At 33.2% G+C, this 27425-nt stretch overlaps 2 protein-coding genes across 2 annotated transcripts; both read right to left on the bottom strand.

The window, feature by feature from the left end:
* Positions 1-1765: 1765 nt before the first annotated feature.
* On the bottom strand, positions 1766-3518 carry LOC132623055 (phospholipase A1-IIgamma-like). The gene is made up of 2 exons (XM_060337757.1): positions 2920-3518; positions 1766-2662 (listed from the first exon to the last, which is right to left on the bottom strand). Exons 1-2 carry the CDS (start codon positions 3313-3315, stop codon positions 2057-2059), a joined length of 1002 nt encoding a protein of 333 aa, XP_060193740.1. The 5' UTR covers positions 3316-3518; the 3' UTR covers positions 1766-2056.
* Positions 3519-26409: 22891 nt separating this feature from the next.
* Positions 26410-27081, bottom strand: LOC132624536 (zingipain-2-like). Its single transcript, XM_060339302.1, has one exon. The coding sequence runs from the start codon at positions 27079-27081 to the stop codon at positions 26476-26478; it is 606 nt and encodes a 201-aa protein (XP_060195285.1). The 3' UTR covers positions 26410-26475.
* Positions 27082-27425: the final 344 nt, after the last annotated feature.

The raw sequence follows: 27425 nt of genomic DNA, 5'->3' as shown, positions 1-27425 counted from the left end.
TAGCTTACATCGGGATTATGGCACCTGATAAAAGCGTCTCCCGGGATTATTTGGAGTCCACGAAGTCAAATGGAGTGCAGCAACTCCACAACCATAAACCAGACCATGGCTAGTTGACGAGCTCGAATTTTGAGACATTGCAAGAGCACTAATGAGCAAAATCAAACAATAGAGCTAAACTAGTTAAAATATCATTCAATCTAAGAGGAATTTACAACCCTAATTTTTTGGAAAAAAGCTCCATTGAAGAAGAGGTGAAGAGAGAGAGAGAGTGAAATGAGAGAAATAATAACGGGGGGTTGGGGGGGGGGGGGGATTAAATTTGTTGGGTTCGGGCAGGGCAGCCGGTACGGATCATAAAAAGAGAGGAATCCGAGTTTTTGTGGGCACCGTTAGCATAGGGCAGATATGGCGCATAAACAAACGTTGGGGGCATACTCGAGCTAACCTTTTAATGACGGGCATATGTGTACAATTTCGCAAAGGTAAGGGGCATATTTGAGCCTTTGCCGTTGCTTTATTGGGCTTCTAGTCGAGCCACTCTTGACTAGCTAGCAATAAACATAAAGATTAATAAAAAGGGAAAATAAGTTTGTTTATAAGCTTTAATGGTTGTCTATTATTTAAAGCAAGAAAATTAAAAGAGCGGTTTCATTTGGAGCAGCCCACAGATGTTGTTCGTTCATAAGCCTCATGGGGCCCGACCCAATTTAGAGATCAAGCAGCCCATTCTTTCGATTGGTCACATGACCCAACTCTGTGATTGGACAAGTCAGGCCAGACATTAGCCCAACATTCCACCAAATTGATGCCCCTACTTGGGTGACAAGCTCAAGTTATTGGGCTGGGCAACTTTAAGGGTCGTTTAGAATCCAATATAAGGATATTGAAAGAAATAGCTTACCTAGAATGATGTGTGTGATATTCAGATGCATATACCAATATAAATACTTTTGAGTATACTCTACAGTACTAGTGGTGTTCATGGATCGGTTTGAGTCGGTTTTGGGTTAAAACCAAAACCAAACCAATTAAGTCGGTTTTTAAAATTATTAAAACCAAATCAAAACAAATATAATAAATATCCATTTGTTCAATTGAGTCGGTTTGGATCGCTGTTTCGATTTTTAAGAAAATTAACAGTATTTCGCTCTTTCATAGTTTTCCCTACAATTAAGAGAGAATTTTCTATCCTTTTCCAACTTATAATTAATTCGTTATTATCCTTTTATTGTGGTAGCTATAGTTTCCTTGGATTGTGGAAAAAATGTCTTAGGATTTATAAGTTTTAATTAAGTGAATAAAGTTTATACGAAATACAAAAATTAAATCTAGGTAAATCTCATTCATGGATCTCTTTTTAAAAATGTATAAAGTTCATTAGCCTATTAGAGATAAATAAAATTTTGCTTAAAAAGTATACAAAATATTTAAAAGTATTTATAAAATTAATATATTGTGTGTGTATATATATATATATATATAATTATTTATTTATTTTGTTGGTTCGGTTCCGTTTGCTTGTAGTAAAATCAAAACCAAACGAAATATTCTCGGTTTTTAAAAATTACAAACCAAACTAAACCCAACCCAAGTAAATATCGGTTTATTTAATCGGTTTGGTTCAATTTTCGATTTGGATCAATTTTTAACCAAATCGTGAACACCCCTACTCTACATATATAGACCACGCCTAATCAACTAGAGATACATATGATTCTTTCACCATACTTTGCAGCAATTAATAGACTAAGAAAATTGTCCATCTTTTAAATGATATAGAGCATTCAAATTAATGGCCAGATATCTTAAACATTGAGTAAAAGCAATAGATCGACATACAAGTTTATCCTCTGTGATAAAGAGGAACCATAATACATAGAGTTTTGTGCAACGTAAGTGTATAAAATCATGTACACTTATTGTGTACAAAACTTAAACTCTAATGCACATATATAATATATGACTGGTTTTCCCATGCTAACGAAAACCTTTTATTCAAACATTACGTGAAAAGAAATAAAACCGCATTCGGAACTCTAGCATTCTAGCTCTCTCAAAAGTCATACTCGTCGCGATCCAAGAGAAGCCAAGATCCATCTTCTTGTTGAACCATCCCTTTGTTCTTCTCGACCCACCAAAGCCCAGGAATGCAATATTCATCTTTCAGTATATTCCACTGTTTGTTGACTAGTGAAATATCGCGATTCACCTCTAATTTAAAACTTGCTAAAGGTCCTAAACCTTGAATGCCAGCAACACCATGCAGATATGGTTCCAACAAATGCCAGCTCACAGGTTCTCCAGGAGGCTTCACATAGGGAGATTTTGTGGTGTCAATTAATAGTTCCTCCCCAACGTCAAAATAGCCAATGGGTGGGTATTTCGGAACAATATCCAATAAGTTATGAATTCTCAAAACACGAAGACTTTTCAGTTTTGAAAATGCCTTCTGAAAATTGAGATCCCCAACTTTAGGACTTGCAAATGGAAAGGCTGTTACAAGAAACTCCTTGCCATTGCTTGACTTGTTGATACCATTATAAGCTATGTCAACTGCATTTAGAGTTGCAAGTGATGCACCTAAGCTATGACCAGTCACTGTTATACTGACCTCTTCATGCTTATATTCCTCAACCAATCGTTTCACTTCTTCAATCACCTAAAGTGAATAAACAAAAATGAAGAACTGTTAGACTTTTTAGCTTCATCAAGGCATGCAGCCCCCTTTTTGTTTTCAAAGTCTCCTTAATACAAGTTAAAACATAATTATTCCTGTTTGCATCCTGACTTTGAACGTTATATTATAAGACGTTATCATCAAAAGTCAACTATTTATTGAAGACGAAATATTACTTGAGAAGTAATTAAAGGATCATACTCTTGTAAAAGCATGCATGGAAGTATTATAACATGTACCTGGTCCCTTGCACTAGTTTGATTAAACTGCGATCGTGTACTTGATGTTGTATAAATGTTATAGAAGCCATGATGCACCAAAGGTTGAAGCAAACCCTCATCACCAAAAACTTTGGGTCCTGGGATAAGTAAAAATTGAAGATCATTCACCCACTCCAATTTTTGTATTGTTCCTCTCCAGTTAATCACAATATCCCTCCTTCCCAATGCAACTTTTCCCTCATCAGTGGCCACAGCAATGTATCCCATAAAATTTGATTCCTTACTCCATGCTTCCCTTGACAATGATCTTACAAGGATACCATCAGGAAGTGGGATCGATGCAGTAGCATAGAAGAATTTGGTTACACGATACTTTAGTGGGTCAAGCCCACCCTTAGTAAAAAGATTCTCCATCGAGTATCTGCTAGCTCCTGCATTTTTTTACTTTGTTTCTGTAATGAAAGTGTCATAAGTTGCTTGAGCCAATTCTCCATATTGAATGATATATTTACGAAGATCAAGATCTAAGGGGTTTAACAACCCTTCCCAATTGTCTTTCCCACTAAGCTCCTCCCATTTCTCAGCCATGCTAGCCATGTCACTCCTCTCTTTTCCTTTTATGTATTGTTTCTTTCTTATTTTGCTATGCTTTGTTCTTCATTTGCCATCTCCAAATGCCAATTTATAGTGAAGTGACTTCATGTATTTAGCTTATGATGAAACGATTCTATTTTTTTATTGTTAACTTGGACATCATCTCAGGGTTGTCAAACAATTCAATAAATAAGCAACAGATTAGGATCGTTATCCCGTAGATCTGAAGGATTCGATTCTTATTGGATTACAATATAAGAACATTTAAGTAATCAAGTAATTTAAAGTTTTATTACATTGTCGCTATATTTAACTGTTGGTAAAAGATTAATCCACTTTATCTATATTATATTAAAAGTGTGAAGGGCCTTAGAAATGTTGATTCAAAAGACTTTACAATAGACAAAATAATCATTTATTTATTGTCTAATATTTAGGAGTTATAATCCATTAAATATGATTATTAAATCTTTCCTTCTTCGAATTAAACATTAGGACTTTGAAATCAACTAAAACTACCATTTCTATTTTTTCTTTATTTGATCTATATATAATACAAAGTATAACATATATGGGGAAAAAAAGTTGGTAACACGTGAAAATTATATTACGAAATTTGGGAGTAGTTTATGGTAATATATTGCAATTGTCCAAGGAATTAATAGGAGACAAGTGGAAAACTTATTACTTCATATTCCTATTAAAGAAGAAGTCGAATTGGTCTTAAGTTCAAAAATGAAAAAAGAATCAATTGAATAAGTATGAAACTTATTATAGTATTTAATATCCTTATTAAAGAGGGTTAATACGCCCATTAATATTCTAATTTTTTATTCTCCATGGATATCAATTGCTCCTCAACATGTGAGTTCTTTAAGCTATATTTTTGTCGTTTTATAGCATTTGATAATTTTTCTTGGTATAGTTCATGTTACTTTTGTGTTTAATTCTTTTATATGGTTTTGCAACAATTGTTTTCGTATGTCGTTTTCCTTGATCATCCAATTCAACTTCTTTTATAAACAAAAGATTGTAATAGTTTCTACTTGAGGTTAATCTATATTTTATATTAAAACGTCTATTAATTTTTTTCTCTCCATGAATATCGTTTGCTCCTCAGCAGGTTAGTTCTTTAAGTTATATTTATGTCGTTCTATAGCATCTGGTATTTTTTTTTCTTGGTTTAGTTCGTCATAGGTTTTGTTTTTAATTTTTTTATATGGTTTGAAATAATCATTTTTCGTTTGTTTTTTTCCTTTCTTATTGATCCTCCAATTCAATAAGAAAATAGAAAAAATAGTCATTTAATTATTTTTCTTATATTTAAAAATTTAAAATCAACTATATAGAAGTCTTGAATATTTGAGAGTGTGAAATCAATTAAAATTGTACTATATATAAATTTGTTCCATACTCATACTCATAATTGTCTAACTAAGTGAAAACACATTATATGATGAAAATCTGTGAGGGGCTTACTATTTTCATGATGTTTGGTGGAGTTGTACTTTTTCCCACATCTTAACGAGTGAAGCGGAGGCAATTTTCTTGAATTAGTTTGTATTATGATTCATGCGGTATTCATTATTCATTTATTCAATTCCTTTTTATAGAATTCTTCCACTTTTCAAAAAAATTCGACCACTTTTTGTGTTAATGTTCTGTTAGGTCACAACTCACACAAATTGTTGAGAAACTAAGCGGGTTACCAATAATAAACAAATATTATAACCAATTATGTTTATATTCTAAATTTAATGTATTACCCCTACTATAAGAATTTAATTTTTTTTTGTAAAAAGAGAAACCTGTAGTTAGAAGTTTCATGGTGTAACAATAATTTAATCAAGTAATTGCCATTTATTAAAATTAGCCAACAACATATGGTTGTTGGTAAAAAAGTTATTTCCAATTAATTTATTTTAAAATACTTTTTGTTAATCGTAGAATAAGAAATAAATTAAAATATTTATTAGAAAGAAAAAATTTGTAGTTGAAAGTTATATGATATTACAACAATATAATTAAATTATTGCCATTTATTGAAATTAACCAACGATACTATGCTTGTTGGTAAAAAGATGTTACAAAATGTCATACTCTGTTGTAGTGTTCATAAAAATCTTTAGGTAATTACGTGTATTCTTCTTTTGTTTTCCTTAGTTTTAGGTTTTATATATCGAAGTTCAGATAGGAAAAATTGTTGGCCATTCTGAATATCCTAAGCGGGCATTTCTTAAATAATTAATTATTATTTTTCAAATGTTAACTTAACAAGAAGTAAATTAATGGAATTGGTCTTATTACATAATAAGATGATTTCTCTATTTTAGATCAAAGCACATGAACTTTTTTCATAAGGTAGTATTTGATACTCTGCTTGTTGATAAAAAGATGGTACAAAATTTCATACTCTATTGTAGTGTTCATAAAAATCTTTAGGTAATTACATATATTCTTCTTTTGTTTCCCTTAATTTTAGGTTTTATAAATGGAAGTTACAGATAGGAAAAAATGCCGGCTATTTCGAATATCCTATTTTAGCGGTGATTTCTTAAATAATTAATTATTATTTTTTAAATGTTAACTTAACAAGAAGTAAATTAATGGAATTGGTCCTATTACATAATGAGATGATTTTCTCTGTTTTAGATCAAAGCACATGAACTTTTCTCATAAGGTAATATTTATTTGGTGCTATTTATTTGAATATTTCTATTTGTAATCTAATAGTCTTGTTTGTATTATTTAAGAAGGGAATAAGTATGAAAAAAGTGCTATTTGTTTTCTTGGAAAACACAAAAAACTTCCATAATTATCGTTTATATATTGAATACAACTTCTATTTATTTAAGTTAGGCTTCACTTGAGGTTTTTGAACCAATTAATTACTTATGTTGTGTCTTATTTTGTTTAGGTTAAAAATTCACTCTAGTAAAACCCTTTTAACAAAACTGCTACTGGCAACAAAGGAGAAACATCAGGTTTAAGAATATTCAGCAATTAAAATCACTTTAGATTTAAAATTTGTTTACAAATTAGTGCTACTTCCGTTAATTTTCTTGGATTTTAAAAAAAAAATTAGATAAGAAAGGAGATAAACTCTCCTACAAAAGAAGTCCGTACTCCACATTTTTAAACATGAAATCATGATAGAGTCGATGATTGTGGAGATAAATTTGTGTGATTTAAGGTTAAAAAAAAATTATTCTTTTAGTTTGTTTTAAAAATTAGTATTGATAAATGATTGTATATTCTTGATAGACAATTGCATATTATTGAAAAGTTGTCAGTTGTAATTCTTATTACAATATCTAATGTGAATGTGTAATGGAAATCTTTTTGTAGACAGTATTCTTGGTGTATGATCCTTTTTGTCGATTTGGCTACTCTTTCGTGACCAAATTATTGTAATTGAGATTGATATTCCCTTGAAAGTGCAACATAGATGTCCACGTGAAAAATATACCGTGGCAGATACAGTCCATATTAGTTATTGTTTGATAGTGTGCTTTATATAATGTCATCGAAGAACATAATCCCACTAAAAATTATCATCTAATAAGAGAACGCAACATACGCTAAGAAAATCGTTATAAAAAGATATTATGTGAGATACAACAACATAATATATTGTCTCTCATATACTAAAATATTTATAGTTACAAATAATATATAATTAATTTAACTAAATTTACATTGTTTGCGGTAAATATTGAATACAACTATTACGTCCGTGTAATAATATCCATTTCATCCTTTAGACAATTGCATTTATTTTAATGAACAACATATTTTTTTTATATAAATTATTTATTGATTCACACGATGCACACGTGCCAACACATGTACATTTAAGATTAGTTTTTAAAAAAGTACCAATGCACACTTACTATATATTTTTTAAGAAAGATTTGAAATGGTACGTTGGATTTATTATTAAAACTATTACTTGGTACATCTATAGTTTGACTTTCCTGGAACACTCGATCCCAGTCATGTGCAAATCTTGTAGGATATTGTGAAGTATTTGTATTGTAAACCATGTTTGAATTATTATTGTTTTAAATTTAAACCCATCTATAGTAACCAACCTACCCATATGCAGGATCGGTTATGCCAACTTGACATGTCCCGGTTTATGTAATAAGTGCACGATCGATCATTCGAATACTTTATAAATAGAAAATAACAGCGTCGATTATATAGACGTGGCACGTTATATGTCTCATATCCAAATATTTTCTGTGATATTACCCGCTACGATTTGCTATAATGAGGGAATGATGTATTTATTACTATTGTTATATTATTACTTATTAATATAGTATCGTTGTTGTTATTATAATTTGCCATTATATTTAAGTTGTTGGCTTTAAACGAATTGATGCTCAACCTAACTCCATTCTTTTATTTGGTTCACTTTCTTGCTTGCATTACTTTCTCCATTTCAATTTTGTAGTCGCATTTGGTTTTAATATACAACTAAAGTAAGAGTGAGAGTTTTAATATATACATGTAAAATCCAAAAGTTTTAAAAAGGATGTTACATTTTAAATAATTTTTAAGATCGTCTAAAAGTAAAGTAGGTCCAAAAATACTTTTTGATTTTTTTGAAATACTTTTTTATAGTACAATATTTAAGAAAATATATATAAGTGTGAAGAAAACATTATCATTTTATCGAGACTAAGTTAAACTTTCACATGGTTCTTTCTGGGTGGGTTTTCTCCTAATCTGCTAAGATTACAAAAAATAGTTTAGTTGGAATTAACATTTGTTTGCTTCATAGTGGGTCATCGCAGGTATTTGCATCAAGTGGAGCTGTCAAACGGGTTGGTCAGCCCAACCCAATTGTGTCTTGGCAGGCTACTCAACGCAATTCACACAATTCACTCCATTTGAGAGGATCTTCAACACACTGGTTACTATGGGTGTTCATGGTTCGATTTGAGTCGGTTATTGATTAAAACTATAACCAAATCAATTTAGCCGGTTTTTAAATGTCTAAAATCGTAACCAAACCAAATAAAATAATAACCACCGGTTTGGTTATTGTCTGTTTGGTTCGGTTTGATTCGATTTTTCGGTTTATAACTAACAGTCATGAGACTTATCAGTAAAACATTAAAATGTTGAAAAAGACATGTCTTTTTTTTTGTTCAAACAATAACTTTTATTTATAGTTTAAGGTGGAACATACATCATAGAAACATTTTCACTATTAGTGATAGTGTAGTACTCAAGTTACCCAAAGGTTCTAAACTATTACATATACAGCTAAAAACTAACTTAGTAGTGGTTGCACTATTTTTGTCATCTTAATACACATACCTGAAAATAAAGTAGAGCATAGGAGCTTTTAGTTGTTATTACAAACATACATATTAATTAAACATAAAGACTACCTAAAATTAAAATGAAAATATATGAAATAAAAAAACTTTGTGTAATGATCCCAAACTTTGGGGTAGTACTTGCATTTTGCCCTCAATTCTCCCATTTTATTAAAAAAACTTTGTATAATGATCTCAAACTTCAGATGTTTTTCTATCATTATCCACAAGGCTAGGGTTTTTTTTTTTTTTTTTTTTTTTGTATCAATCAACCACTCTAACTGAGTGGCTACTTTATTGATTTCATCAAAGCACAAAACAAAGGAGATCAACTTCCTTGTACCTACCTTGTATGGACATTCCCATACTAAGGGAATTGTAGGATTTCTGATAAGCTTACAAAAGTATGTTACAGGAAGAGTGGAACCTCTTCATTTATCCATAAGGCATTAAGGAACATCAAAAGAATAATTCCTATCTAACCTTCTATCTATACAACAGTTTGAACTAATATTATTCCGGAATGTTGGCATCTGCATTCTATCCATATTCATTTCTCCTTTCACTTCTTTGGGAAGATTATGAAATTCAGTAATCCAAGTGATCGAGTTGCAGTTTAATCCCCAGTTAGATAAACTGTCAGCCACTCTGTTGCCTTCCCTATAACAATGAGCTATGCTCCATCTATCAGCCTGTTCCAGGAGTTTTTTTATATCCAAAATAGTGTCTATGATGTTCCATGGGGGGTTGTATTCATCCATTATCCAATCTACTAACAACTTTGAGTCACTTTCTATATCTAAGCATTTATATCCATTTTGCGTGCACCAATCAATTCCAATTTTCATAGCTAAAGCCTCTGCCACATTGTTGGTAGTAATTCCAAAATTTATTCCATATGCAGCAATCAGAAAGCCTCTGTTATTCCTTATTACACCTCCACCTCCACTATTACTTGGATTTCCTTTTGAGCACCCATCCGTGTTTAATTTCACGCAACCATCAGCAGGAAAAGACCACTTAACAGGGAAAGATTTGATACATGTTTTGGCCTGTTCTATGATCTTAATGAATTGCATCCAACTTATGTAAGGATCCACATTTTGGAACTGTTTATGAGTTACCATCACAAGCTATTGGTATATTCCAAGCTTGATCTTTTGAAAAGACATCTTTTTATCCTCAAACCTTGCTTTGCACCTGCTAATCCATATCTGCCAGATGATAATCCCAGGTAGTACTTGAAGGACCATACTTTGGATAGGATTCTTGCCTTTAGTAAGCCACCAGTTAATGACCTGGTGTCTTAAGCTGTTTGAATTCTGAAAAATCCCAAACCATTGTTTGAAGTTGACTCCATACTTGTTGACTAATATTGCTTTTATAAAATAAATGTTCCACATCTTCTTGATTATGACTAACACAACAAGCACACATAGAAGGGAGATGCACATTGTTGACACCCAATTTTGTCCCGCCTTTACTTAATTTTATTTACTCAGGCTTCTAAATTTACTGACGAGCTAAATATTTTATTTTCACTACTATTATTTTCGCTACATTTATTTTCAACATTATGAATATTACTTTATCACAAATTTTAAAGGGTTCGTCATCGTCTCATCTTGGGATTTGTACTCGTTAAATTAATTTTTACTTTGTTAAATCCTTACTTTCTATATACTAATTACTATTTATCTTCACATAATAAATATTGTACTAGTTGTCAAATTAGAAGCCCACAAATAATTAAAACAAAGAAAGAAGAACTCATTTTCGGACCAACGAACGGACCAGCCCACATTATTCCCCTACCCAAAATAATTTAGCCCAATATTCACAACCAATCTGCCAGCCCAATACCAAGACCCGACCGGCCCAACCTAATTCCCTCATTTTTTCAACCCTAAATCCATTCACCCTTCCCCTCTATCCATTTCTCTCTTTCTCCCTCATCTCCGCCGCCCCTCACATGGCTCCTCTCTTTCCTCTTCCTCTCCCTCACGTTCTCCACTGTCCTCCACCATGCCTTGTCCCCCCCACGCGTCTGTCACCCCACTTCACCTCTCTCCCACGCTCCTCTCTTCACTTTAACGCAATCAAAACCCTATAAATGAATCCGAGTTGAATCGTATTAGGGGACGGAACATTTTCACCTTTCCACTACGATTTAAGCCTTATTTTGTGCTATTTCTACTGGTTTTCAAGTTCTTTCTGGCCGCTGAGGTCTTCCCTTGAAAATATCAATTTCTTGAGTCCTAACATTTTCGGATAGGTTACTCCTACATTTGACACGATTCGATAAATCATTCGAGTCTGCTCTTGAACATTTCTGGAAAACAAGAACTTCTGGATTGTTGTAATTCGAGTTTCGAAATCGTTCGTCGTGTTCGAGAGTAGATTCGACGCCGTCGACACCCACTTCACTGCACCAACAAAAGGTTAGTGCTATTTTCTTTTTTCTCTTGTCATTTGTTCAGATCGTAAGATGTATTAATGGTTCTGTGTTAAGTTCAGTTTGTGATTCGGTGAAATATGTTTATATGCTAGCATAATTAAAATGGTTGTGTTTGTTTAGTAATTAAGTATGTGTCAATATGCTGGTTTAATTTAGTTTATTAAACCGTGTAGAGTATTTTTGAAATTATTCTTGTATACTTTATGTGTTGTAGCCTATTATGTTAAGCATTGTTAATGGTTAGTTTAGCCTGTTTAGCTTAAAATATGTCTCTAAGCATTATGTAATCAGTCTGTGTTAAACTCGCATCCTAGGTTAATTAAGTAGTCTATAGCAGAGTTCAGATGTGGTCGTTTTCTAACCCATTTGTGAAGAATATGCTGATTTAACATAGCTTGTTATCTGCTTGGGTATTGGTTCTGTTTTGGTCCCATTTTGAATCAAGTTTGCAGCTCTTGAGTGATTGTCCTCAAATGGATCAGTCGTTAACAAATTCGCTCCCTAACTTTACAGGAAAAGCTTCTCTTTGAGTCTATAACAAATATGGTTTATTAGATGTTTTCCCTTTATGAGTTAATAAAGTTCTAGATCGGTTCTCTCTTGTTTGGCCTCAAGAAGTTTAAAATTTGTGGTGTGTTGAACCTTTTTCATGATAAGCTGCATACTAGTTTGTATACATCCCAGGAATCATTTCATCTATGTAGTATTATTAGCTTTGCTTGCATTGCCTATATCATGTTGTCTAAGCAGGATTGTTGCTGTGTTGGATAAGCTCATTGTTGTGACTTGTCGTTTCGGTTGCTGGACTTTAAAGAAAGAGCAAAATTTAACAGAGATGTGGATCTGAATCTTAAATTCATTGGAATGAATCATCTGATCACTAAGATTATTTGAAGTCTTTGCCTGTCAAAAGTATAACTGGTTTTCTGTCCTTTGCCATACCTTTTTGATTTATAGCAGGTGCAGGTTTTGCATTTACCTATGCATTTCTTGGTATCATTTTGAACCCAGCTAAGACTTGATGTCTGTTTCTTGTATCACATCTGAATAATTGAACTTGTCTGCCTTCTGTCCATCCTGTGCCATGTCTGTTTTATTTAAGTAAAAGGTCCTATACTGGGTGTTTGGTTTTGTTTGATTGAGGAGACTAAGTCTTTACTAGTTCCTTCCCTGTTAAATGTTGAATCCAGTGTGCAAATTTGGTTGTCCGTCTGCTGAATGTTATGCTCCTTTTGTGGAATGCCTGTATCAAGTGTCACTGTTTCTTCTTGTTTGAAATTCTGGTTCTTGGTTTAAGCATGAAGGATCATATATCCAACTTGATGGGATTTGTTTTTATCTAGGCTGTGTTTATTCCGAAACTGTATAGAGCGTGTTTGAAATGATTAAGAATAATGTTCTTCATGTGCTACTCTTTCATTTGAAAATATGAGTTTTTGTGTGTTGGTTTAAATGTGCATGAGCCAACTGAATCTTGACAAATCTATGCACTGTAATATCTCAAATTGTCTTTGTCATTAGTTCATTATCTTGTGAGCTTTGGGATTCTAATGAATAAAGGTGTCTTTGCATGAATAAGCCATGAACCCCTATCGCCATAGGAACTGAATAGTTCAGCTCATTGGATTAGCATATAAACATATATACACTGTGTATAAAAGCAGTATACTATGACATATCATGGACTATATTTGTTGTATCGCTGTTGTTGACTAAACCAAACTTTATGCTCTACCCGTTCGACAAAAAGCGTGAATCGAAACTTAGTCCCTTATATTGTAATGGGTATTTGATAGAAGCAACAATCTTTATGCAGATTATGTTTTCGCTTTGGCTGATTGTTGTTGCTTTTTTTTTTTTTTTTTTTTTAGCTGGTTTAGTTTACCTCTCATGCTAAAACTGTTCAGCTCATCGTAAAATATAATGTTCCTTTAGATGTTCGATAAGTTCTAGAACTGCTATTTTAGTCATTGTGATGTTGTATTTTGGGGGTCGAAACTGCTGCTACATATGTTGGGACTGTTGGGATTACTGCTGTTGTTGTTGCTCCTCCCTTGCTTTCATTATTAGGGTCTGCAATTTCCAGATTTATGTTGTATACGAAGCAAATGAAACCTTAGAATAATTCCCCTTTTTTCTCTCTGGTAGATTCTTATTTGTGCTGGAAAAACAAGTTGTCTTAAAATATGATTGGTTAGCAGCGGTCCTATCATTTAAGATTCTTATGCCCAGTTTAGTTGTTATCTGTTTCTTTTTATTATTATTTATTTTTTATTTTTACGTGGGTAGTATCTTTTTTCGGTTGCTTTGTTTTGCCACCATGTTTGAGTAGCCTTTTCGCCATTATCTTGCCACATTTAAAGGGCCAAGTTCTGTTGCATTCTGACTTGAACTTTGCTGTATTTCTTGAGCCAATCTTCTGTTCTGCTTAACTGAGGTCCCCTTCTTGAAAAATTGTTTAGTCTTCAAATCCCTTATGATATAGGTACTCTTATGATATTACAGTTATCTTGTTACTACATCTGCCATATTTGCTTAATTTCTTTTCATGTTGTTTGTTTAGAAGACATTAACATACTAGCCATAGACAGTCCCTGCTTTAGCTGAATTATATTGACTTGTTTCGAATTTGATTACGTGTTTAATCTTATTCATCAATTATACACTAACCCTTTTTCTTTTCATTTTTATGCATGAACATCGTATACGAGTCCCTCGGACTCGTCTCCCTCTGCATATGGTGTTGGGCTAACAGCCCAACATGATTCTTCTCCGTCTAGCCCTGTCCACGGCTAAAGATAACAAATATAAGTTTGGGCCGAGGCCCAATAAACAGTAACAACCCACAACAACAACAAATAGGCCGCAGCAGCAGTCCGGGAAATGGGCCTAACCCATTCACTCTTTACTCTCTTCCTTATTTTATTGTTGTGTATTTTATTTGCTTTGTATGACTAACATTTTATTTTGTCTTACTAGATTAGATGAACCATAGTGAAATTAGCGAAATTAATGGGTTTGATTTTAGTAAAATGGGTAGGAAGAACCAATGACTAATTTCATAAGATTCATTTTTCTCTTTTATGGTAAAACTGTTTATAGTATCTATACTGTTATATTTTCTACTATTGGAATAATTGATTCGCAAAATGGCATGGCGATATATTTAAATCACGGGAATCATGTTATTCTCATGAACTTTCAAGACGTCATTGATACATAAATATTAATCCAAGTGTATTTTTTATAAACATTTTCAAGATTTATCCAATTATACATATATTTTTTTGTCAAAATTATCTTTTAAAAGGCTATTATTCATAGGCAAATCACCCCATTTTTTTTACAAATCTTATTTTTTGAATAACATTACTATGTTTTTCATTTAAGGCCTTAGCAATATCTTTAAGTCCCATTTAACATTTAGAATCTTCTTTTACGCAAATTATTATGTTTTCTACAAGTATTATCTTAAACAACACTATTATACTTTCGTTTAAAAACCTTAACAACATTTATAAGTCGTATTTCAAAATAGCATTAAAAGTACTCTTTTATATAAATTAATATTTTCTACAAGTTCTATCTTAAATAGCATTCTTACATGTTTATCTATTACTTTAGCCATACTTACAAAGCTACTTTTTTTTTTTCTATAATACTACATTTACACTCAGCCTAACTAACATAAGTCCGGTCGGTTAACCATTGTTAATGGGTCTTAAAGGATGCCTACTACCTTCCCTTTAGACTAATTGAACCCTTACCTAGAATCTTAAGTTTCGCAGACCTTAAACAGAGTTAACTTTACACATAACTTTAATAAACTTTAGGTGCCCTAATTCATCATAAATAATTAGGTGGCGACTCCTTAAATAAAACAAAAAATAGGAATCTCCAATATGTCGTACTTCTAATTTAACCCGGTTAAAATGGGGTATGACACACATTGAATCTCCTTAAATTCAAGTCAACATCAACTTTATTTTTAAAAACTTTCCATAGGAAAAAAGAAACCTTGAATGGGGATTTTTTGTGCCACATCATTTTATTGATCAAAGAGGGATTCTGAGCCCTTCTCACAGTATTCCAGGCAGATTTACAATTAAATCTCCCATCTGTTGTAACTGTCCAAATAGGATTGTCCATTAGACTGGGAGAGTTAATAGTAACTCCTCTGATTTGGTGTATAATATGCTCAGGCAGCTTTCTCTTGAGCTTTTCCACGTTCCAGGTTCCATCTACAATATATTCAGCCACAGTGCCTCTTACCGAAGTATTAGCATCACCAAACTGGGCTAGGTCCCCCAAACCAGACCAGTTATCCCACCAAAAACTTGCATTTCCTTTATTGATTCTCCATAATATAAGATGATCAATTTTCTTTTTAATCTCCATCATCCTTCTCCAATTATGAGATTGTGAGTAACTCCATTTCCTAGCCACAGGATAAATTCTTCTAGCATATTTGGCCTTCAAAAATTCTGCCCACAATGACTCCTTTGTTCTGAATTGCCACCACAACTTAGCAGAGAAAGATTCTGAAATATCCTGCAGGGACCTTATACCAATACCACCTTCTAAAGTAGGCATACATAAACTGGACCATTTAGCCCAGTGATACTTATTCTTGCCTTCATTGTTGCCCCATAAAAAGTTAGCAAAACTTTGCTCCATTTGTTTGAAAATAGTTTTAGGAGGTTTACAAATGGCTAGAAGATGCACAAGCATAGCTTAAAGCACATGTTTAATCAAAACAATTTTCCCTCCTGTTGATAATCTGTCATAATTCCAAGAATTTACCTTCTTGATAATCTTGGTTGCCATATCAGCAAAATATTGAATAAGCTTCCTTCCTTGAAATAAAGGACATCCTAAGTAGGTAATTGGAAACTCTTGCCTTTGAACTTGAAGAATATTCTTCACAATTCTGCACCTCTTGTTAGAAGTCTTCTTATCCATTATAAAATAGCTTTTATCTCCATTGATCTTCTGTCCAGAATTAGTGGAATAATCCTCAAGAAGCTTCATAATTAGATTCAAAGTCTTAGTTTTTCCTGCACAAAAAATTATCAAGTCATCAGCATAAGCTAAGTGATTGATTTTAGGTCCAGTTGCTTGCATAATGAAGCCTCTGAACCTTGGATTATTATACAGTTCATTTAACATGCAAGATAAAGATTCTGCAGCAATTATAAATAAAGCAGGTGAAATAGGGTCGCCTTGTTTCACCCCCCCTTTGAGACTTGAAAAAATCATGCCTCTTCCCATTAACAACCACACTATACCAATTGTTAGCAAGCATATTTCAAATAATGAAAATCACTTTTTCATCAAATCCCATTTTCCTCATGACAGCGCACAAAAAATACCAGGAGAGTCTGTCATAAGCCTTATTCATATCAATTTTAAACGCAACATTACCCCCATTATTCTGTCGCTTCATGTCATGAATAATTTCCTGTGCTAACAGGACATTTTCACCAATTTCCCTTCCTTTAATAAAACCACTTTGATTTGAGGAGATAATCTTTGGAATAATTGTAGAAAGCCTTTCAGAAAAAACTTTTGAAATAATTTTTTGAGTGAAATTGCTAAGACTGATAGGCCTAAAGTCGGAAAAGGTTTGAGGAGCATCAATCTTAGGCAGTAATATCAGACAAGTATTAGTAAAATATCTTGGGATTTGTTTGCCATTAAAAACAGCTCTAACCAATTTAATAATGTCAGTTCCTACAATGTCCCAAGATTTTTGAAAGAAAAGACCACTGAATCCATCAGGGCCAGCTGAGCTGTTTGGATTAATGTCAAAAACAACATTTTTAACCTCCTCTTCAGAGGGGTTTTTTGATAAAAATTCATTATCAACAGAATTAATGCCAATAAGAACATGTTTAAGGATATCAAGGTCAATATAGTTGTCCTGCTGTGAAAAACGATTCTGATAAAACTGAACTGCAGCATTGCCAATCTCCTCTTCCCCTTCAATCCATACTCCATTATCACATGTTCTATTGATATGAAGATACTTCCTTCTGCCCTTCACCACAGAATGAAAAAATTTGGTGTTTTCATCTCCTTCTAAATTCCATTTCAGATTTGCTTTTTGCCTCCAAAAGCTATCCACATGTTTATGTTGTAATATCAGTTCTGCCTTAGCTTTGTTCATGCTTATTCTATCCTCTTGTTCCATACTCTCCATGTATTTCTCTTCAACCTTCATTACTCACTCCTTAAGCTCCTGTATTTTATCAAAGATGTTGCCTACTTTATTCTTGGACCAATCTCCTAAGGCTCTGCTAGTATTTTTAAGTTTCTATTGAAATTCCCAAAATATGTTGCCACTTGTCTGGGAAAACCAGTGGTCTTTTACAATCTCCTGGTATCCTTCTATTTCAGTCCAGAAATTCAGGAATCTGAAGTGCTTCACATATGATTGACTAGAATTCTTGCCAGTTATTAAAAGTGGGCAGTGATCTGAGCTAACTCTTGGTAAGTGAATAACATCCGAAATGTCAAAAGCCTCAGACCATTTTTCATTGCTGATCATCCTATCTAATCTTTTCCATATCACTTTTTCGCCCTTTCTTTCATTCGACCAAGTGAAAATATTCCCCGAGAATCCATTATCTTTTAAACCACAATCTTGCAAACATTCCATGAATGGCAAGCTTTTTTTTTCAAACTGTGAGGTCTACCTCCCATTTTCTCATCAGTAGATAGAATACTATTAAAATCTCCACAGATAGCCCATGGTTCATTGATTGTAGAAGCAATTACTCGCATATATCTCCAAAGGTCCTCTCTACCAGCTGTTCTTGATTTAGAATATACTACTGAAATAAATACCTGTTGGGAAGAGTTCAGAACCACTTTGCAAGTCACCATTTGGTCTTCTGAGCAATAAATGGAACAATCAATATCATTACCCCAAAAGATCCAGATTTTGTTACTATTATTAGCATAGGCCCCATGCATTCCAAGATTGTATTTGTAGCTTTCAATTTTTGATTCCTTTATGAAAGGTTCCTGAAGAGCAACTAAAGGAATTTTGTACTCTTTGATCATATATTTCAGCCTCTCAGTTGCAGCCTGAGAGTTCATCCCTCTAATGTTCCAACTAAGACACTTAAACATTAATATTCTGTTTGAAAGCTTTTTTGGGATCCTTCTTTTGATTTTTTGCGCTAATATTCCTCTTGTTTTGCTCACCCTCCATTTTCGTTGTCATACCTCCTGGAGGCATTTTCTCAACTGTAACTTTCTTTGAACCAGACTGTTCTTTCTTACTCTTGAGATCCTTTATTAACTTCTCTTCTTCCTCACTCTCCTCTTCCTCATATTCCTCACTTTCATCCTCATCTTCTTCTTCAGACTCATCTGAGGTGTTTTCTTCCTCTGTTGATGTAACTTCAGCCCATTCATCGTCATTATCTTGTTTTGGTTCTTGTTTGTCCTCATTGATTTCCTCTTGTAATGCTTCCTCATCCTTGTCTTTAATCCCCTCTTCCAATAATTCATCAAAGCTATTTTGTGTGATAGTTTGCTCTACCTCTTTGGATACATGATTAGTCTTTTCTTGTTTTTCTTTTTTTGATCTTTTGCCGGATGATCTTTTATTTTTGCTACCAACATGTTCCCATCCCTCCTCATATAACACTATCTCCAATTCATTTGGATCATTTATCATGACTGTGTTCTGTGAAGGTTTACTTCCTTCCTGGACTGTTTTACTTCCTTCAGAGGTTTTGAAGTTGTGATCAGTCCCATCAGCGTTGGTATCTTTCTTCTCGGATACACTCATGTCCCCTATCTCCTCTATATTATCCTTACTCACCTCCTGTTCCCCTTTACTTTTTTTCTCTGATTTATCTTTTCCCTGGTTCACATTGTTGACATTTTCTTTTCTTTGTGTCTCATTTTCAGGCATTGGTTTGTTGACTCCAAAAATAGCTCCTCTTGTTTTTTCTTTTCAAGCACCCTGCATTCAATTAAATTATGTCCCAACTTCCTGCAATGCTTGCAGTATTTTGGGATATTTTCAAACTCAAATTTCTGCTCAAAGCCTTTTAAAGGAACATTATCATCCTCAATTCCGATCCAAACACTTTTAACTAAAGGTTTGAGAAGATCCAATTCAACCCTTACTTTTGGCATACTAGGTCTAGTCATACTCCTAGTAGCCACATCTATTTCTAGTGGAGTACCCACTTCATTGGCAATTTGTTTAACATAATGCCAATTATGAAGATGAAAAGGTAGTCCTGGAAGAAGAATCCATACCGGAACTATGGGTAAGTCTTCCTTCGGCTTAAAATCCGGTGTCCATTTTTGTAGCCAAATTTGATACCCATCAACTTCAATCAATCTTTTATAAAGAATAAAATTGTAATCTTCTTCATTTGTGAAGTTTAGAAAGATATTGAAATTGTCGAACACACCTATTTTTGGAGTTCCTTTCATTAGAAATTTCTCAGAGAACTTTGACCTAATAGAATCAATTTGGGGCCGACTTTTGAGAAATCTTCCTACAATGTCCTTCGACAATGACTTGCCATCACTCCATAGAAATCAGTTGCTTTGAAATCACTGCCGGTTTGCCATTGTGCGAAGTTCTTCTTCCTTTGATCGATTCGGGTTCAATGCATTTAGGAGCTGCAGATGAACCCGGAGCTTCAGTGAGGGTTTTCGCATACGATCCTGTAGAATCGTGTGTCGATGGGATCGCCTTAGTTGAGGCTTCCTTTTGAACTATTGCACTCGCCGAAAGGGTGCCAGACGGCAACCCCATGGCTTGATTGGAGAATTAACGGTAATAAAATTAGTAATAACGGTATAGTTTAGGTGAGAGAAAATGTATAGCGCGTGTAGCGCGTTCTTTTTGAAAATTTTAATAGCTTCTCTACAACGATATAGTTTCCAAGGCTAGGGTCTCGACTACAAGGAGTTGTTCTTTTCTGCTTTTTAGGAGGATTACCCATGGAAGAAGTATTAGGGCATTACTATGTGCTTGAGTTGCAGCAAATGCTGATGTTACTGAAGTATCTTCTATAGGAACCTCCAAATCTACAACCTCTGTCCTTTTCATATGAAAAATATTAGAAGTTTAGAACCCATTTAGACAAGAAAAAAGAAAGGTATAAATTCGAAAAAAAAAAACAACCTAAAATCAAATGGCAGACAACGAAAGGCTAAAAATTTAAGTTAAAGGCATTAGACTCTAACGTGAGCTTCTATTAGTAAGTTTATACTTAACATTAAAAGAGTTAAAAGACTTAAAGACATGGGCTTGGACATACCCTTAAAAACATGAGCCTTAAACAATCATGTGAAATAAGTAGATCAAAAATCAAATTAATGATTAAAAGGTATACAATATTTATAATTATTTATGAAAAACTAATATTATACATATAAATAATTATAAATTTATGTATATAATTTATCGGTTTGGTTCGGTTATTTTTTAATAGAACCATAACCAAACCAAATGTTATCGGTTTTTAAAATTTAAAACCAAATCAAACCAAATGTCAGTTTTTTTATTCGGTTTGATTAAAATATCGATTTGATTTTGGTTTTAACCAAAACCGTGAACATCCCTACTAGTTACTGTTTAGCAAATAATCGACAAATACAAAAAATAAAAAGGAGAAACAAAAATAAGAGAAGCAAGATTAGGTTGTAGCTACACAAGCTAGGACAAAGAAAAAGTGAAAGGAAAGTATAGAAAAGAAAAAAGTTCAGACCAATAATTTTGGATCAACATAACAATTCCTAAATCCAATGTTCTTGAAGAAGTTCCATCATAATTTAACGTGAACCAAACATAAAAAAGAAATTGAGTAGAATTTTTTAGCGAATATTTGTACATATTCGTTACTTAATATTGAAAATTATGAACAGAAAGTGAGAGCTTTTCCAAGAACAAATAATCAATTTTTAAATGTACAAGTAACGAGCTCTTTAATATTCCTTTACATTAGCATAGGGTTGAATTTTTCTTATAATCCTTTTTGTCCAATTAATTGATTTTTTCATGACTTAGGTTTGGCCACACAACTTGGAAAGTTGAAACTGATCCAAGATATCTTTATGTCTTGGCAGTATCCAATCTATATATATATATAATACGGAAAATGCTTAAATTTGTCATCGAACTATCGGAAATGGCTCATTCATGCCACTAATCAATAGTTTGGCCCATTTATGTCATTGAATTATCGGAAATGACTCATTTATGTCACTCATCAATGGTTTGACTCATTTATGTCATCGCCCGTTATCAAAATGACTCATCCATGTCATTTTTCATTAACGTCGGTTTTACAATACCAGATATGACACGTGTCCTTCAACTAGATTATGGTTGTGGGTGGGTAGGGTGTGTGGGTCGGATTTTTTATTAATTTGGAATTTAAAATTGGGCTCGATTAATTAAACGACATAGACCTCTAATTCGAGGCCACGTGTCATATCTGGTATTATAAAACCGACATTAATGAAAAATGACATGGATGAGTCATTTTGGTAATGGGCGATAGCATAAATGAGCTAAACTATTGATGAGTGACATAAATGAGTCATTTTTAATAATTCGATGGTATAAATGAGACAAACTATTAATGAGTGACATAAATGAATCATTTTCAATAATTCGATGACTTAATTTAGCCTTTTCCGTTTTCTAATTAGTACGTGAGCCACCACACTTTGATCACATCGGCTGACAAATACATAGTACAACAGGTCATATATACTTGTATTTTATTCGTACTTACAACACTCAAAAGCATTTATTACAAGGAATGTGTTGGAAGTAAAATTAAAGATTTCGAGTTTTTGATCCTGAATAAATCTCTAATAAAAAAATATTTTTCTGTTATCAAAGAACATTTGCATCACAACTTTGAATTAGTCCTGTCAATGAGTATCAAATACCAAAAGAGTTTCGACTTTCTTGTCTTTATGTTTTTGTTAATAAAATTCAACCACCTATCAGTATTGGTGGTGTTCTAGAGAAAGAAAATTATTTACTCCCTACTTTGTAATGTTCGTAAATTATACGCAGATGGAGTCTCCGCAAGTTCCATCCGCCGGTGGAAAATGAGATTATCTTTTCAGTATCAAGTTAGATAGATGACAATTTCGATTGTTTAGAACTTAGAGCCTGTTTGGATTGGCTTATAAGTTGCTTATAAGCTGTTTTCAGCTTTTTTGAGTGTTTGGCTGGCCAGCTTAAAGTCATTTTGTGCTTAAAATAAGCTCAAAAAAATAATTGGGTCAATTTAACTTAGCTTATCTAAAACAGCTTATAAGCTGAAAACAGTTTATAAGCCAAAAAAAATAAGTTGGCCTATCCCAACTTATTTTTTTTAGCTTATAAGCTGTTTGCAGCTTATAGGCATAAGCCCATCCAAACAGGCTCTTAGACCGAGTGTTTCTTTCTAAATTATGGGAAGTACGTAGATTGACAACTGAAATAAGGATGTACTTCAGGGAAAAAATAATAAAAGGAAGGAAACGAGAAGCCAACTATAATTAAACACCACTATTCAATATTGGTTTCTACACTTTAGAGTTCACATTCATATGCCAACTTGACTTCTCTTGGTTTAAGTATGTGCAGGATCATTGGAATACTTTATAAATATAGGAAATAACAACGTCAGGTGCTATAGACGTGGCACGTTACATGTCTCGTATCCATTTTGGACTATGGAATATTTTACTCTTAATCAAGTAACATTGTAGAACTGTCTACTTGCGAGGGATGCATCATTTTCTGTGATATTACGTTATGATTTGCTAATTGCTATAATGAGGGAGTGATGTATTTTTATATTGTTGTTGTTGTTGTTTTTATAATTTGCCATTATATTTAAGTAAGTTGGCTTTAAACGAATTGATACTCAACCTAACTCTATTCTTTTATTTGGTTCACTTTCTTGCTTGCATTACTTTCTCCATTTCAATTTTGTAGCCGCATTTGATCTTACGTTTTTAACACACCACTTAAGTAAAAGTGGGAGTTTTACTGTGTGCGTGTGTGAGCCAAATTTCAATTCCGACACTTGTTTTCTCTTTGCAGCGCTTACGTCTTATAGGACATCTTGGAGCTGCTTACGAAAAACAGGGAGATTGGATGACTCTTTTACCAAAATAAGCTATTATTTCAGGTAATTCATCAAAATAATATATATTTTTGAAAATTTACAGGACTAGAATAAACGTATTTTACAATAACGTATTAGACATTATTTTATTCCAAAAATTCAACGGGCAAAAAAGTTAAAGGTTAACGGTGTTAAAGGATAATTCGTTACCGTGAGTAACGTTTTATGATTAATACGTTACTGTGAGTAACGACTCTAAAGAATACAAAATTTGACATTGATTGATCTTAAAGTCGTAACTCAGAGTTACAACTTCAGGCTAAAGCGTAACTGACAGTAACGTTTCTACAGAATCCAGGCACGAGCAGTTAAATCCTGCAAAGAATTCCTCAAATTACGAACCCTTCTGATTGATGTAATTATAAAACTTTACCGACAATATTGATTACCCTTAAAAAAAAGTATCGATTAGCCTTACATAAAGTTACTGATTAGCCTTAAAAAATATTGATAAGCCTTATAAAAAAAGTATTGATTAGCTAAATAAAGTAGTTGTTTTTCAATTTCAAAACAACACCAGCAGTGGGAAATTATGAGCAGAAGTTGGTTAATTCTCCCTTTCAACATTTTCTTATACATTTTAAAGTGCAAGATGGTTAAGACCCAAAAGAAATTAAAGATACAATGTCTTAAGTTTACAACAATAACTCCTAGTAATTAATGCTTATATATCACAACCTTTTAATTAACTACAAAAAAAATTACTAAATTGTGGCGGTTTATTTATGGAGGTCATAACAAACCCCCACTATACATTCAATTTGTGGCGTTTGTGTCAATCCCCACAAAATACTTCTTTTTGTGGCGGTTTATTTGTGGGTGTTGTAAAAAACCCCACTATAAATTCAATTTGTAGCGTTTGTTTCAACCTCCCCAAAATTATTTTTGTTGTGACGGTTTTTTTGTGTATGTTTTTTATAACATCCTCAAATACATAAAATTTTAGTTTTTTGAGAAATTATTGCAATCTGATACAAATTGGCGATTACTGACTAATGCAATTTTTAGTCATGTGAATCTCGAGAAGAGAAAAATGTCACATATGAGAAAACGCTAGTAGTATAAAGACTTTCCATTTTCACAAATAAAAACAAAGACATATAATTTATTTTTCTTCTGGTTCCTTATGCATTAGGTATGAATTATTATTTCTGGACATGAAATCATGTATCCTTTGCTTATATAACTATTCAAAAATTTATTTTTCTACATTAATAGTATTAATGAATTTGCTTTAGACCTCATTTGTTTTGAATTTTCATTAAGAGTAAGACATTTGAAATTTAAGCAGCTCCAATCAACCTGCTTAAATTCCCTCCAATCAACCTGATTTTCGTAAGCAGCTCCAAGATGTCCTATAAGACGTAAGCGCTGCAAAGAGAAAACAAGTGTCGGAATAATTTAAGCCAATAACCTACTATGAAGCACTCAAACGTTCATTTCCAACTAAATTATTTTAGTAAATCTTACTCAAAAGATTACGATAAAACCCACCCAGAAAGAAATATGTGAAAGTTCAACCTTAGTCTCGATAAAATGATAACGTTTTATTTACACTCATGTATATTTTTTCATAAATATTGTACTATCAAAAAAGTATTTTCGGACCTACTTTAGTTTTAGACAATTTTAAAATTATATAAAAAGTAACCTATCCATTTTTTGATTCACTTAAATGTCCTTGCTTTTCTTTCTCCAATACATTAAAATGAGGACCATTTTGTCATTTCATTAAAACCTGTCCAGTTCATTTCCCGTTCCCGTGTTCCCTATCAACCAAAAGTCCATAGGATCTGGGCGGGAAAAGAAAAAAAAAAAAACATAGAGTGGAGCTACAGTTCTTTGATGAAATCTTACTGTTCTTCGTCTGTTTTGTGATTTTTTCTCCTTTGACTCTGAAATTATTTACAAGTGAAAAGAAGGCAAGCAAAATTATGTTCTTATAAATATTCCCTGTTATGTTATGGTTTCTTGGTCTTTTGTTTTCTATCAAAGCTAGTTGGACTCAGACTTATAATTCAAATATTAGAAAAGAAAAAAAAGCCTGAATTGATTGAGCCTAAAATAAGTTAAGAGTTGCATCTGACAATGCGATATAGCCTTGAAGAGAGATTATTGTGAACTTGTTAGATTAGTGCAGAACTTGTAAAATATGTATTCATATGATGACTGTTGGGGTGGAATCGTGGAGATTATTTTTTCCTAATAAGAGCTTTTTTTCTTTTGGTGTTTTATCTTCTTCCTTTTTCTGGTCACTCGAACAATATAGATGTTTCCTTCTTTGGCGTTAAGAAATCCGGAATAGTTCATATGTACTTAAGTTTTACCTATTATTAATTGGTTCAAATGTTTCCGGTTGGGATGCCTCTATGTTCAAAAGATTATAATTGAGCTAATAATTCGCCAATAATAGTCATACTTTAGGATAACAGTGGCGTTGTTCAAAGAAAATTTAGTAGCAACGATACAATTTTAATATGATGATTAGTGTGTGTACATATTTTAATATGGCGGGGTCCACTTGTGAGCACTTCGACTATTCCACTAGTCAATTGCTATCTCACACCATAAATACAAATATGAAGTTATTTTATTCATCAATACGTAAATATATATTGGATTGCTAACTATATATAACCTGGGAACTCCTAATATATTTACCTACTCTTAACGGGCAAAGTGAGCCCCTCTATTATAAATTAAAAAATTTAGAATCAATCAAATCTCCCCATCGAACCTACGACCAATCGGTTAATAGTAGACCCGTAAAATTCTAAGCTTCTAGCTTCAACAAAGAAAATTAAAATATATACTAGGTAATTAGTCCATCATAAACACAAGATTAGACTTTATAATACTAGTCAATACGCTTTTTTATAGTTCCATAAAATTCCAATACAAAAGATTCATACACTGCATGCAAAAAGCTTTTGCATGCACGATGACCACTATCTTCTTTCAATTCTTAATACGACATAAAGTAAAATATAGAATACTTCCTTAGGGACTATCAGATGATTGGATAAGAAGAAAACTTATAGATGTCACAATGACCTCCAGGATTCCCAGTATCTCTTATAATTTTCATATATCCATTCCCCCCCCCCCCCCCCCAAGTAGTTCCCCATGAATTCTTCAATAACCAATATTTTTGACCCTCCTCATCAGTTCCATACCCTATTGCCGTAACTGCATGGTTAACTTCGTTCGCACAGCTTCCATGATAAGTTCCTCCTGCGTAAAATTGGAACTCTTGGCTAGCAGCAATCCCAATTGACACTGGTTGTTGCGTGACGGCTTGTAAAAATGTTGTTTCACTTTCAGGCACAACTTGATAGCTGCTTATTTTTACTGCTGGTGTTAGCTCTTGGCTCCTGCATGGGTATTGTTGCCTTTCGTACGGATAATCTGATTCAGTTGAAATTCCACCATTTTCTATGATGAAGTCAAATGCCCTGATCGTAAAGCCGCCGCTACAACCGTTGTTACTCGTGCTGCAATCGAGAAGTTCTTGCTCAGAAAGTTCAATCTTTTGGCGTGTTGCAATTTGGTAGGCTCCTTCTAGTGCTCCAACGGCAGAAAACGCCCAGCAACATCCTAACATAGAAAGTAGCATGCTAATATCAAAATTTATAGAAGAATTGAATAAATGCGAGCTAGGGTATGCAGTTGCGAATCTAATATGTAGAGTCAGTGAATTATGTTTATGTGTTACTTTTATCCCTTTTGTAGACACACATACACATATATATAGTTCGCTAGACACACCAAAGGTTGAAACAAAGGAAGCGTTCATCACCAAAAACTTTGAGTGCTGGGACAAGTTGAAACTGAAGGTCATCCGCCCACTCCAACGTTTGCTTAGTTCCTCGCCAAGAAACCACGATATCCTCCTTCCTAATGCAACTTTACCCTCATCAGTAGCCACAACAACATACCCCCTAAAATTTGATTCCTTAC

The sequence above is a fragment of the Lycium barbarum genome, chromosome 12 (assembly GCF_019175385.1).
Source record: "Lycium barbarum isolate Lr01 chromosome 12, ASM1917538v2, whole genome shotgun sequence".
NCBI lineage: Eukaryota > Viridiplantae > Streptophyta > Magnoliopsida > Solanales > Solanaceae > Lycium > Lycium barbarum.
Note: the sequence above shows the minus strand (reverse complement) of the source record. Positions and strands in the feature narration are given on the sequence as shown.

Coding starts and splice junctions, on each gene's coding strand:
- LOC132623055 (XM_060337757.1), bottom strand. CDS start 3,315: ATGGAGAATCTTTTTACTAAGGGTGGGCTTGACCCACTAAAGTATCGT. Junction 2,663..2,919: donor AAACTAGTGCAAGGGACCAG/GTACATGTTATA, acceptor TATTCACTTTAG/GTGATTGAAGAAGTGAAACG.
- LOC132624536 (XM_060339302.1), bottom strand. CDS start 27,081: ATGCTACTTTCTATGTTAGGATGTTGCTGGGCGTTTTCTGCCGTTGGA.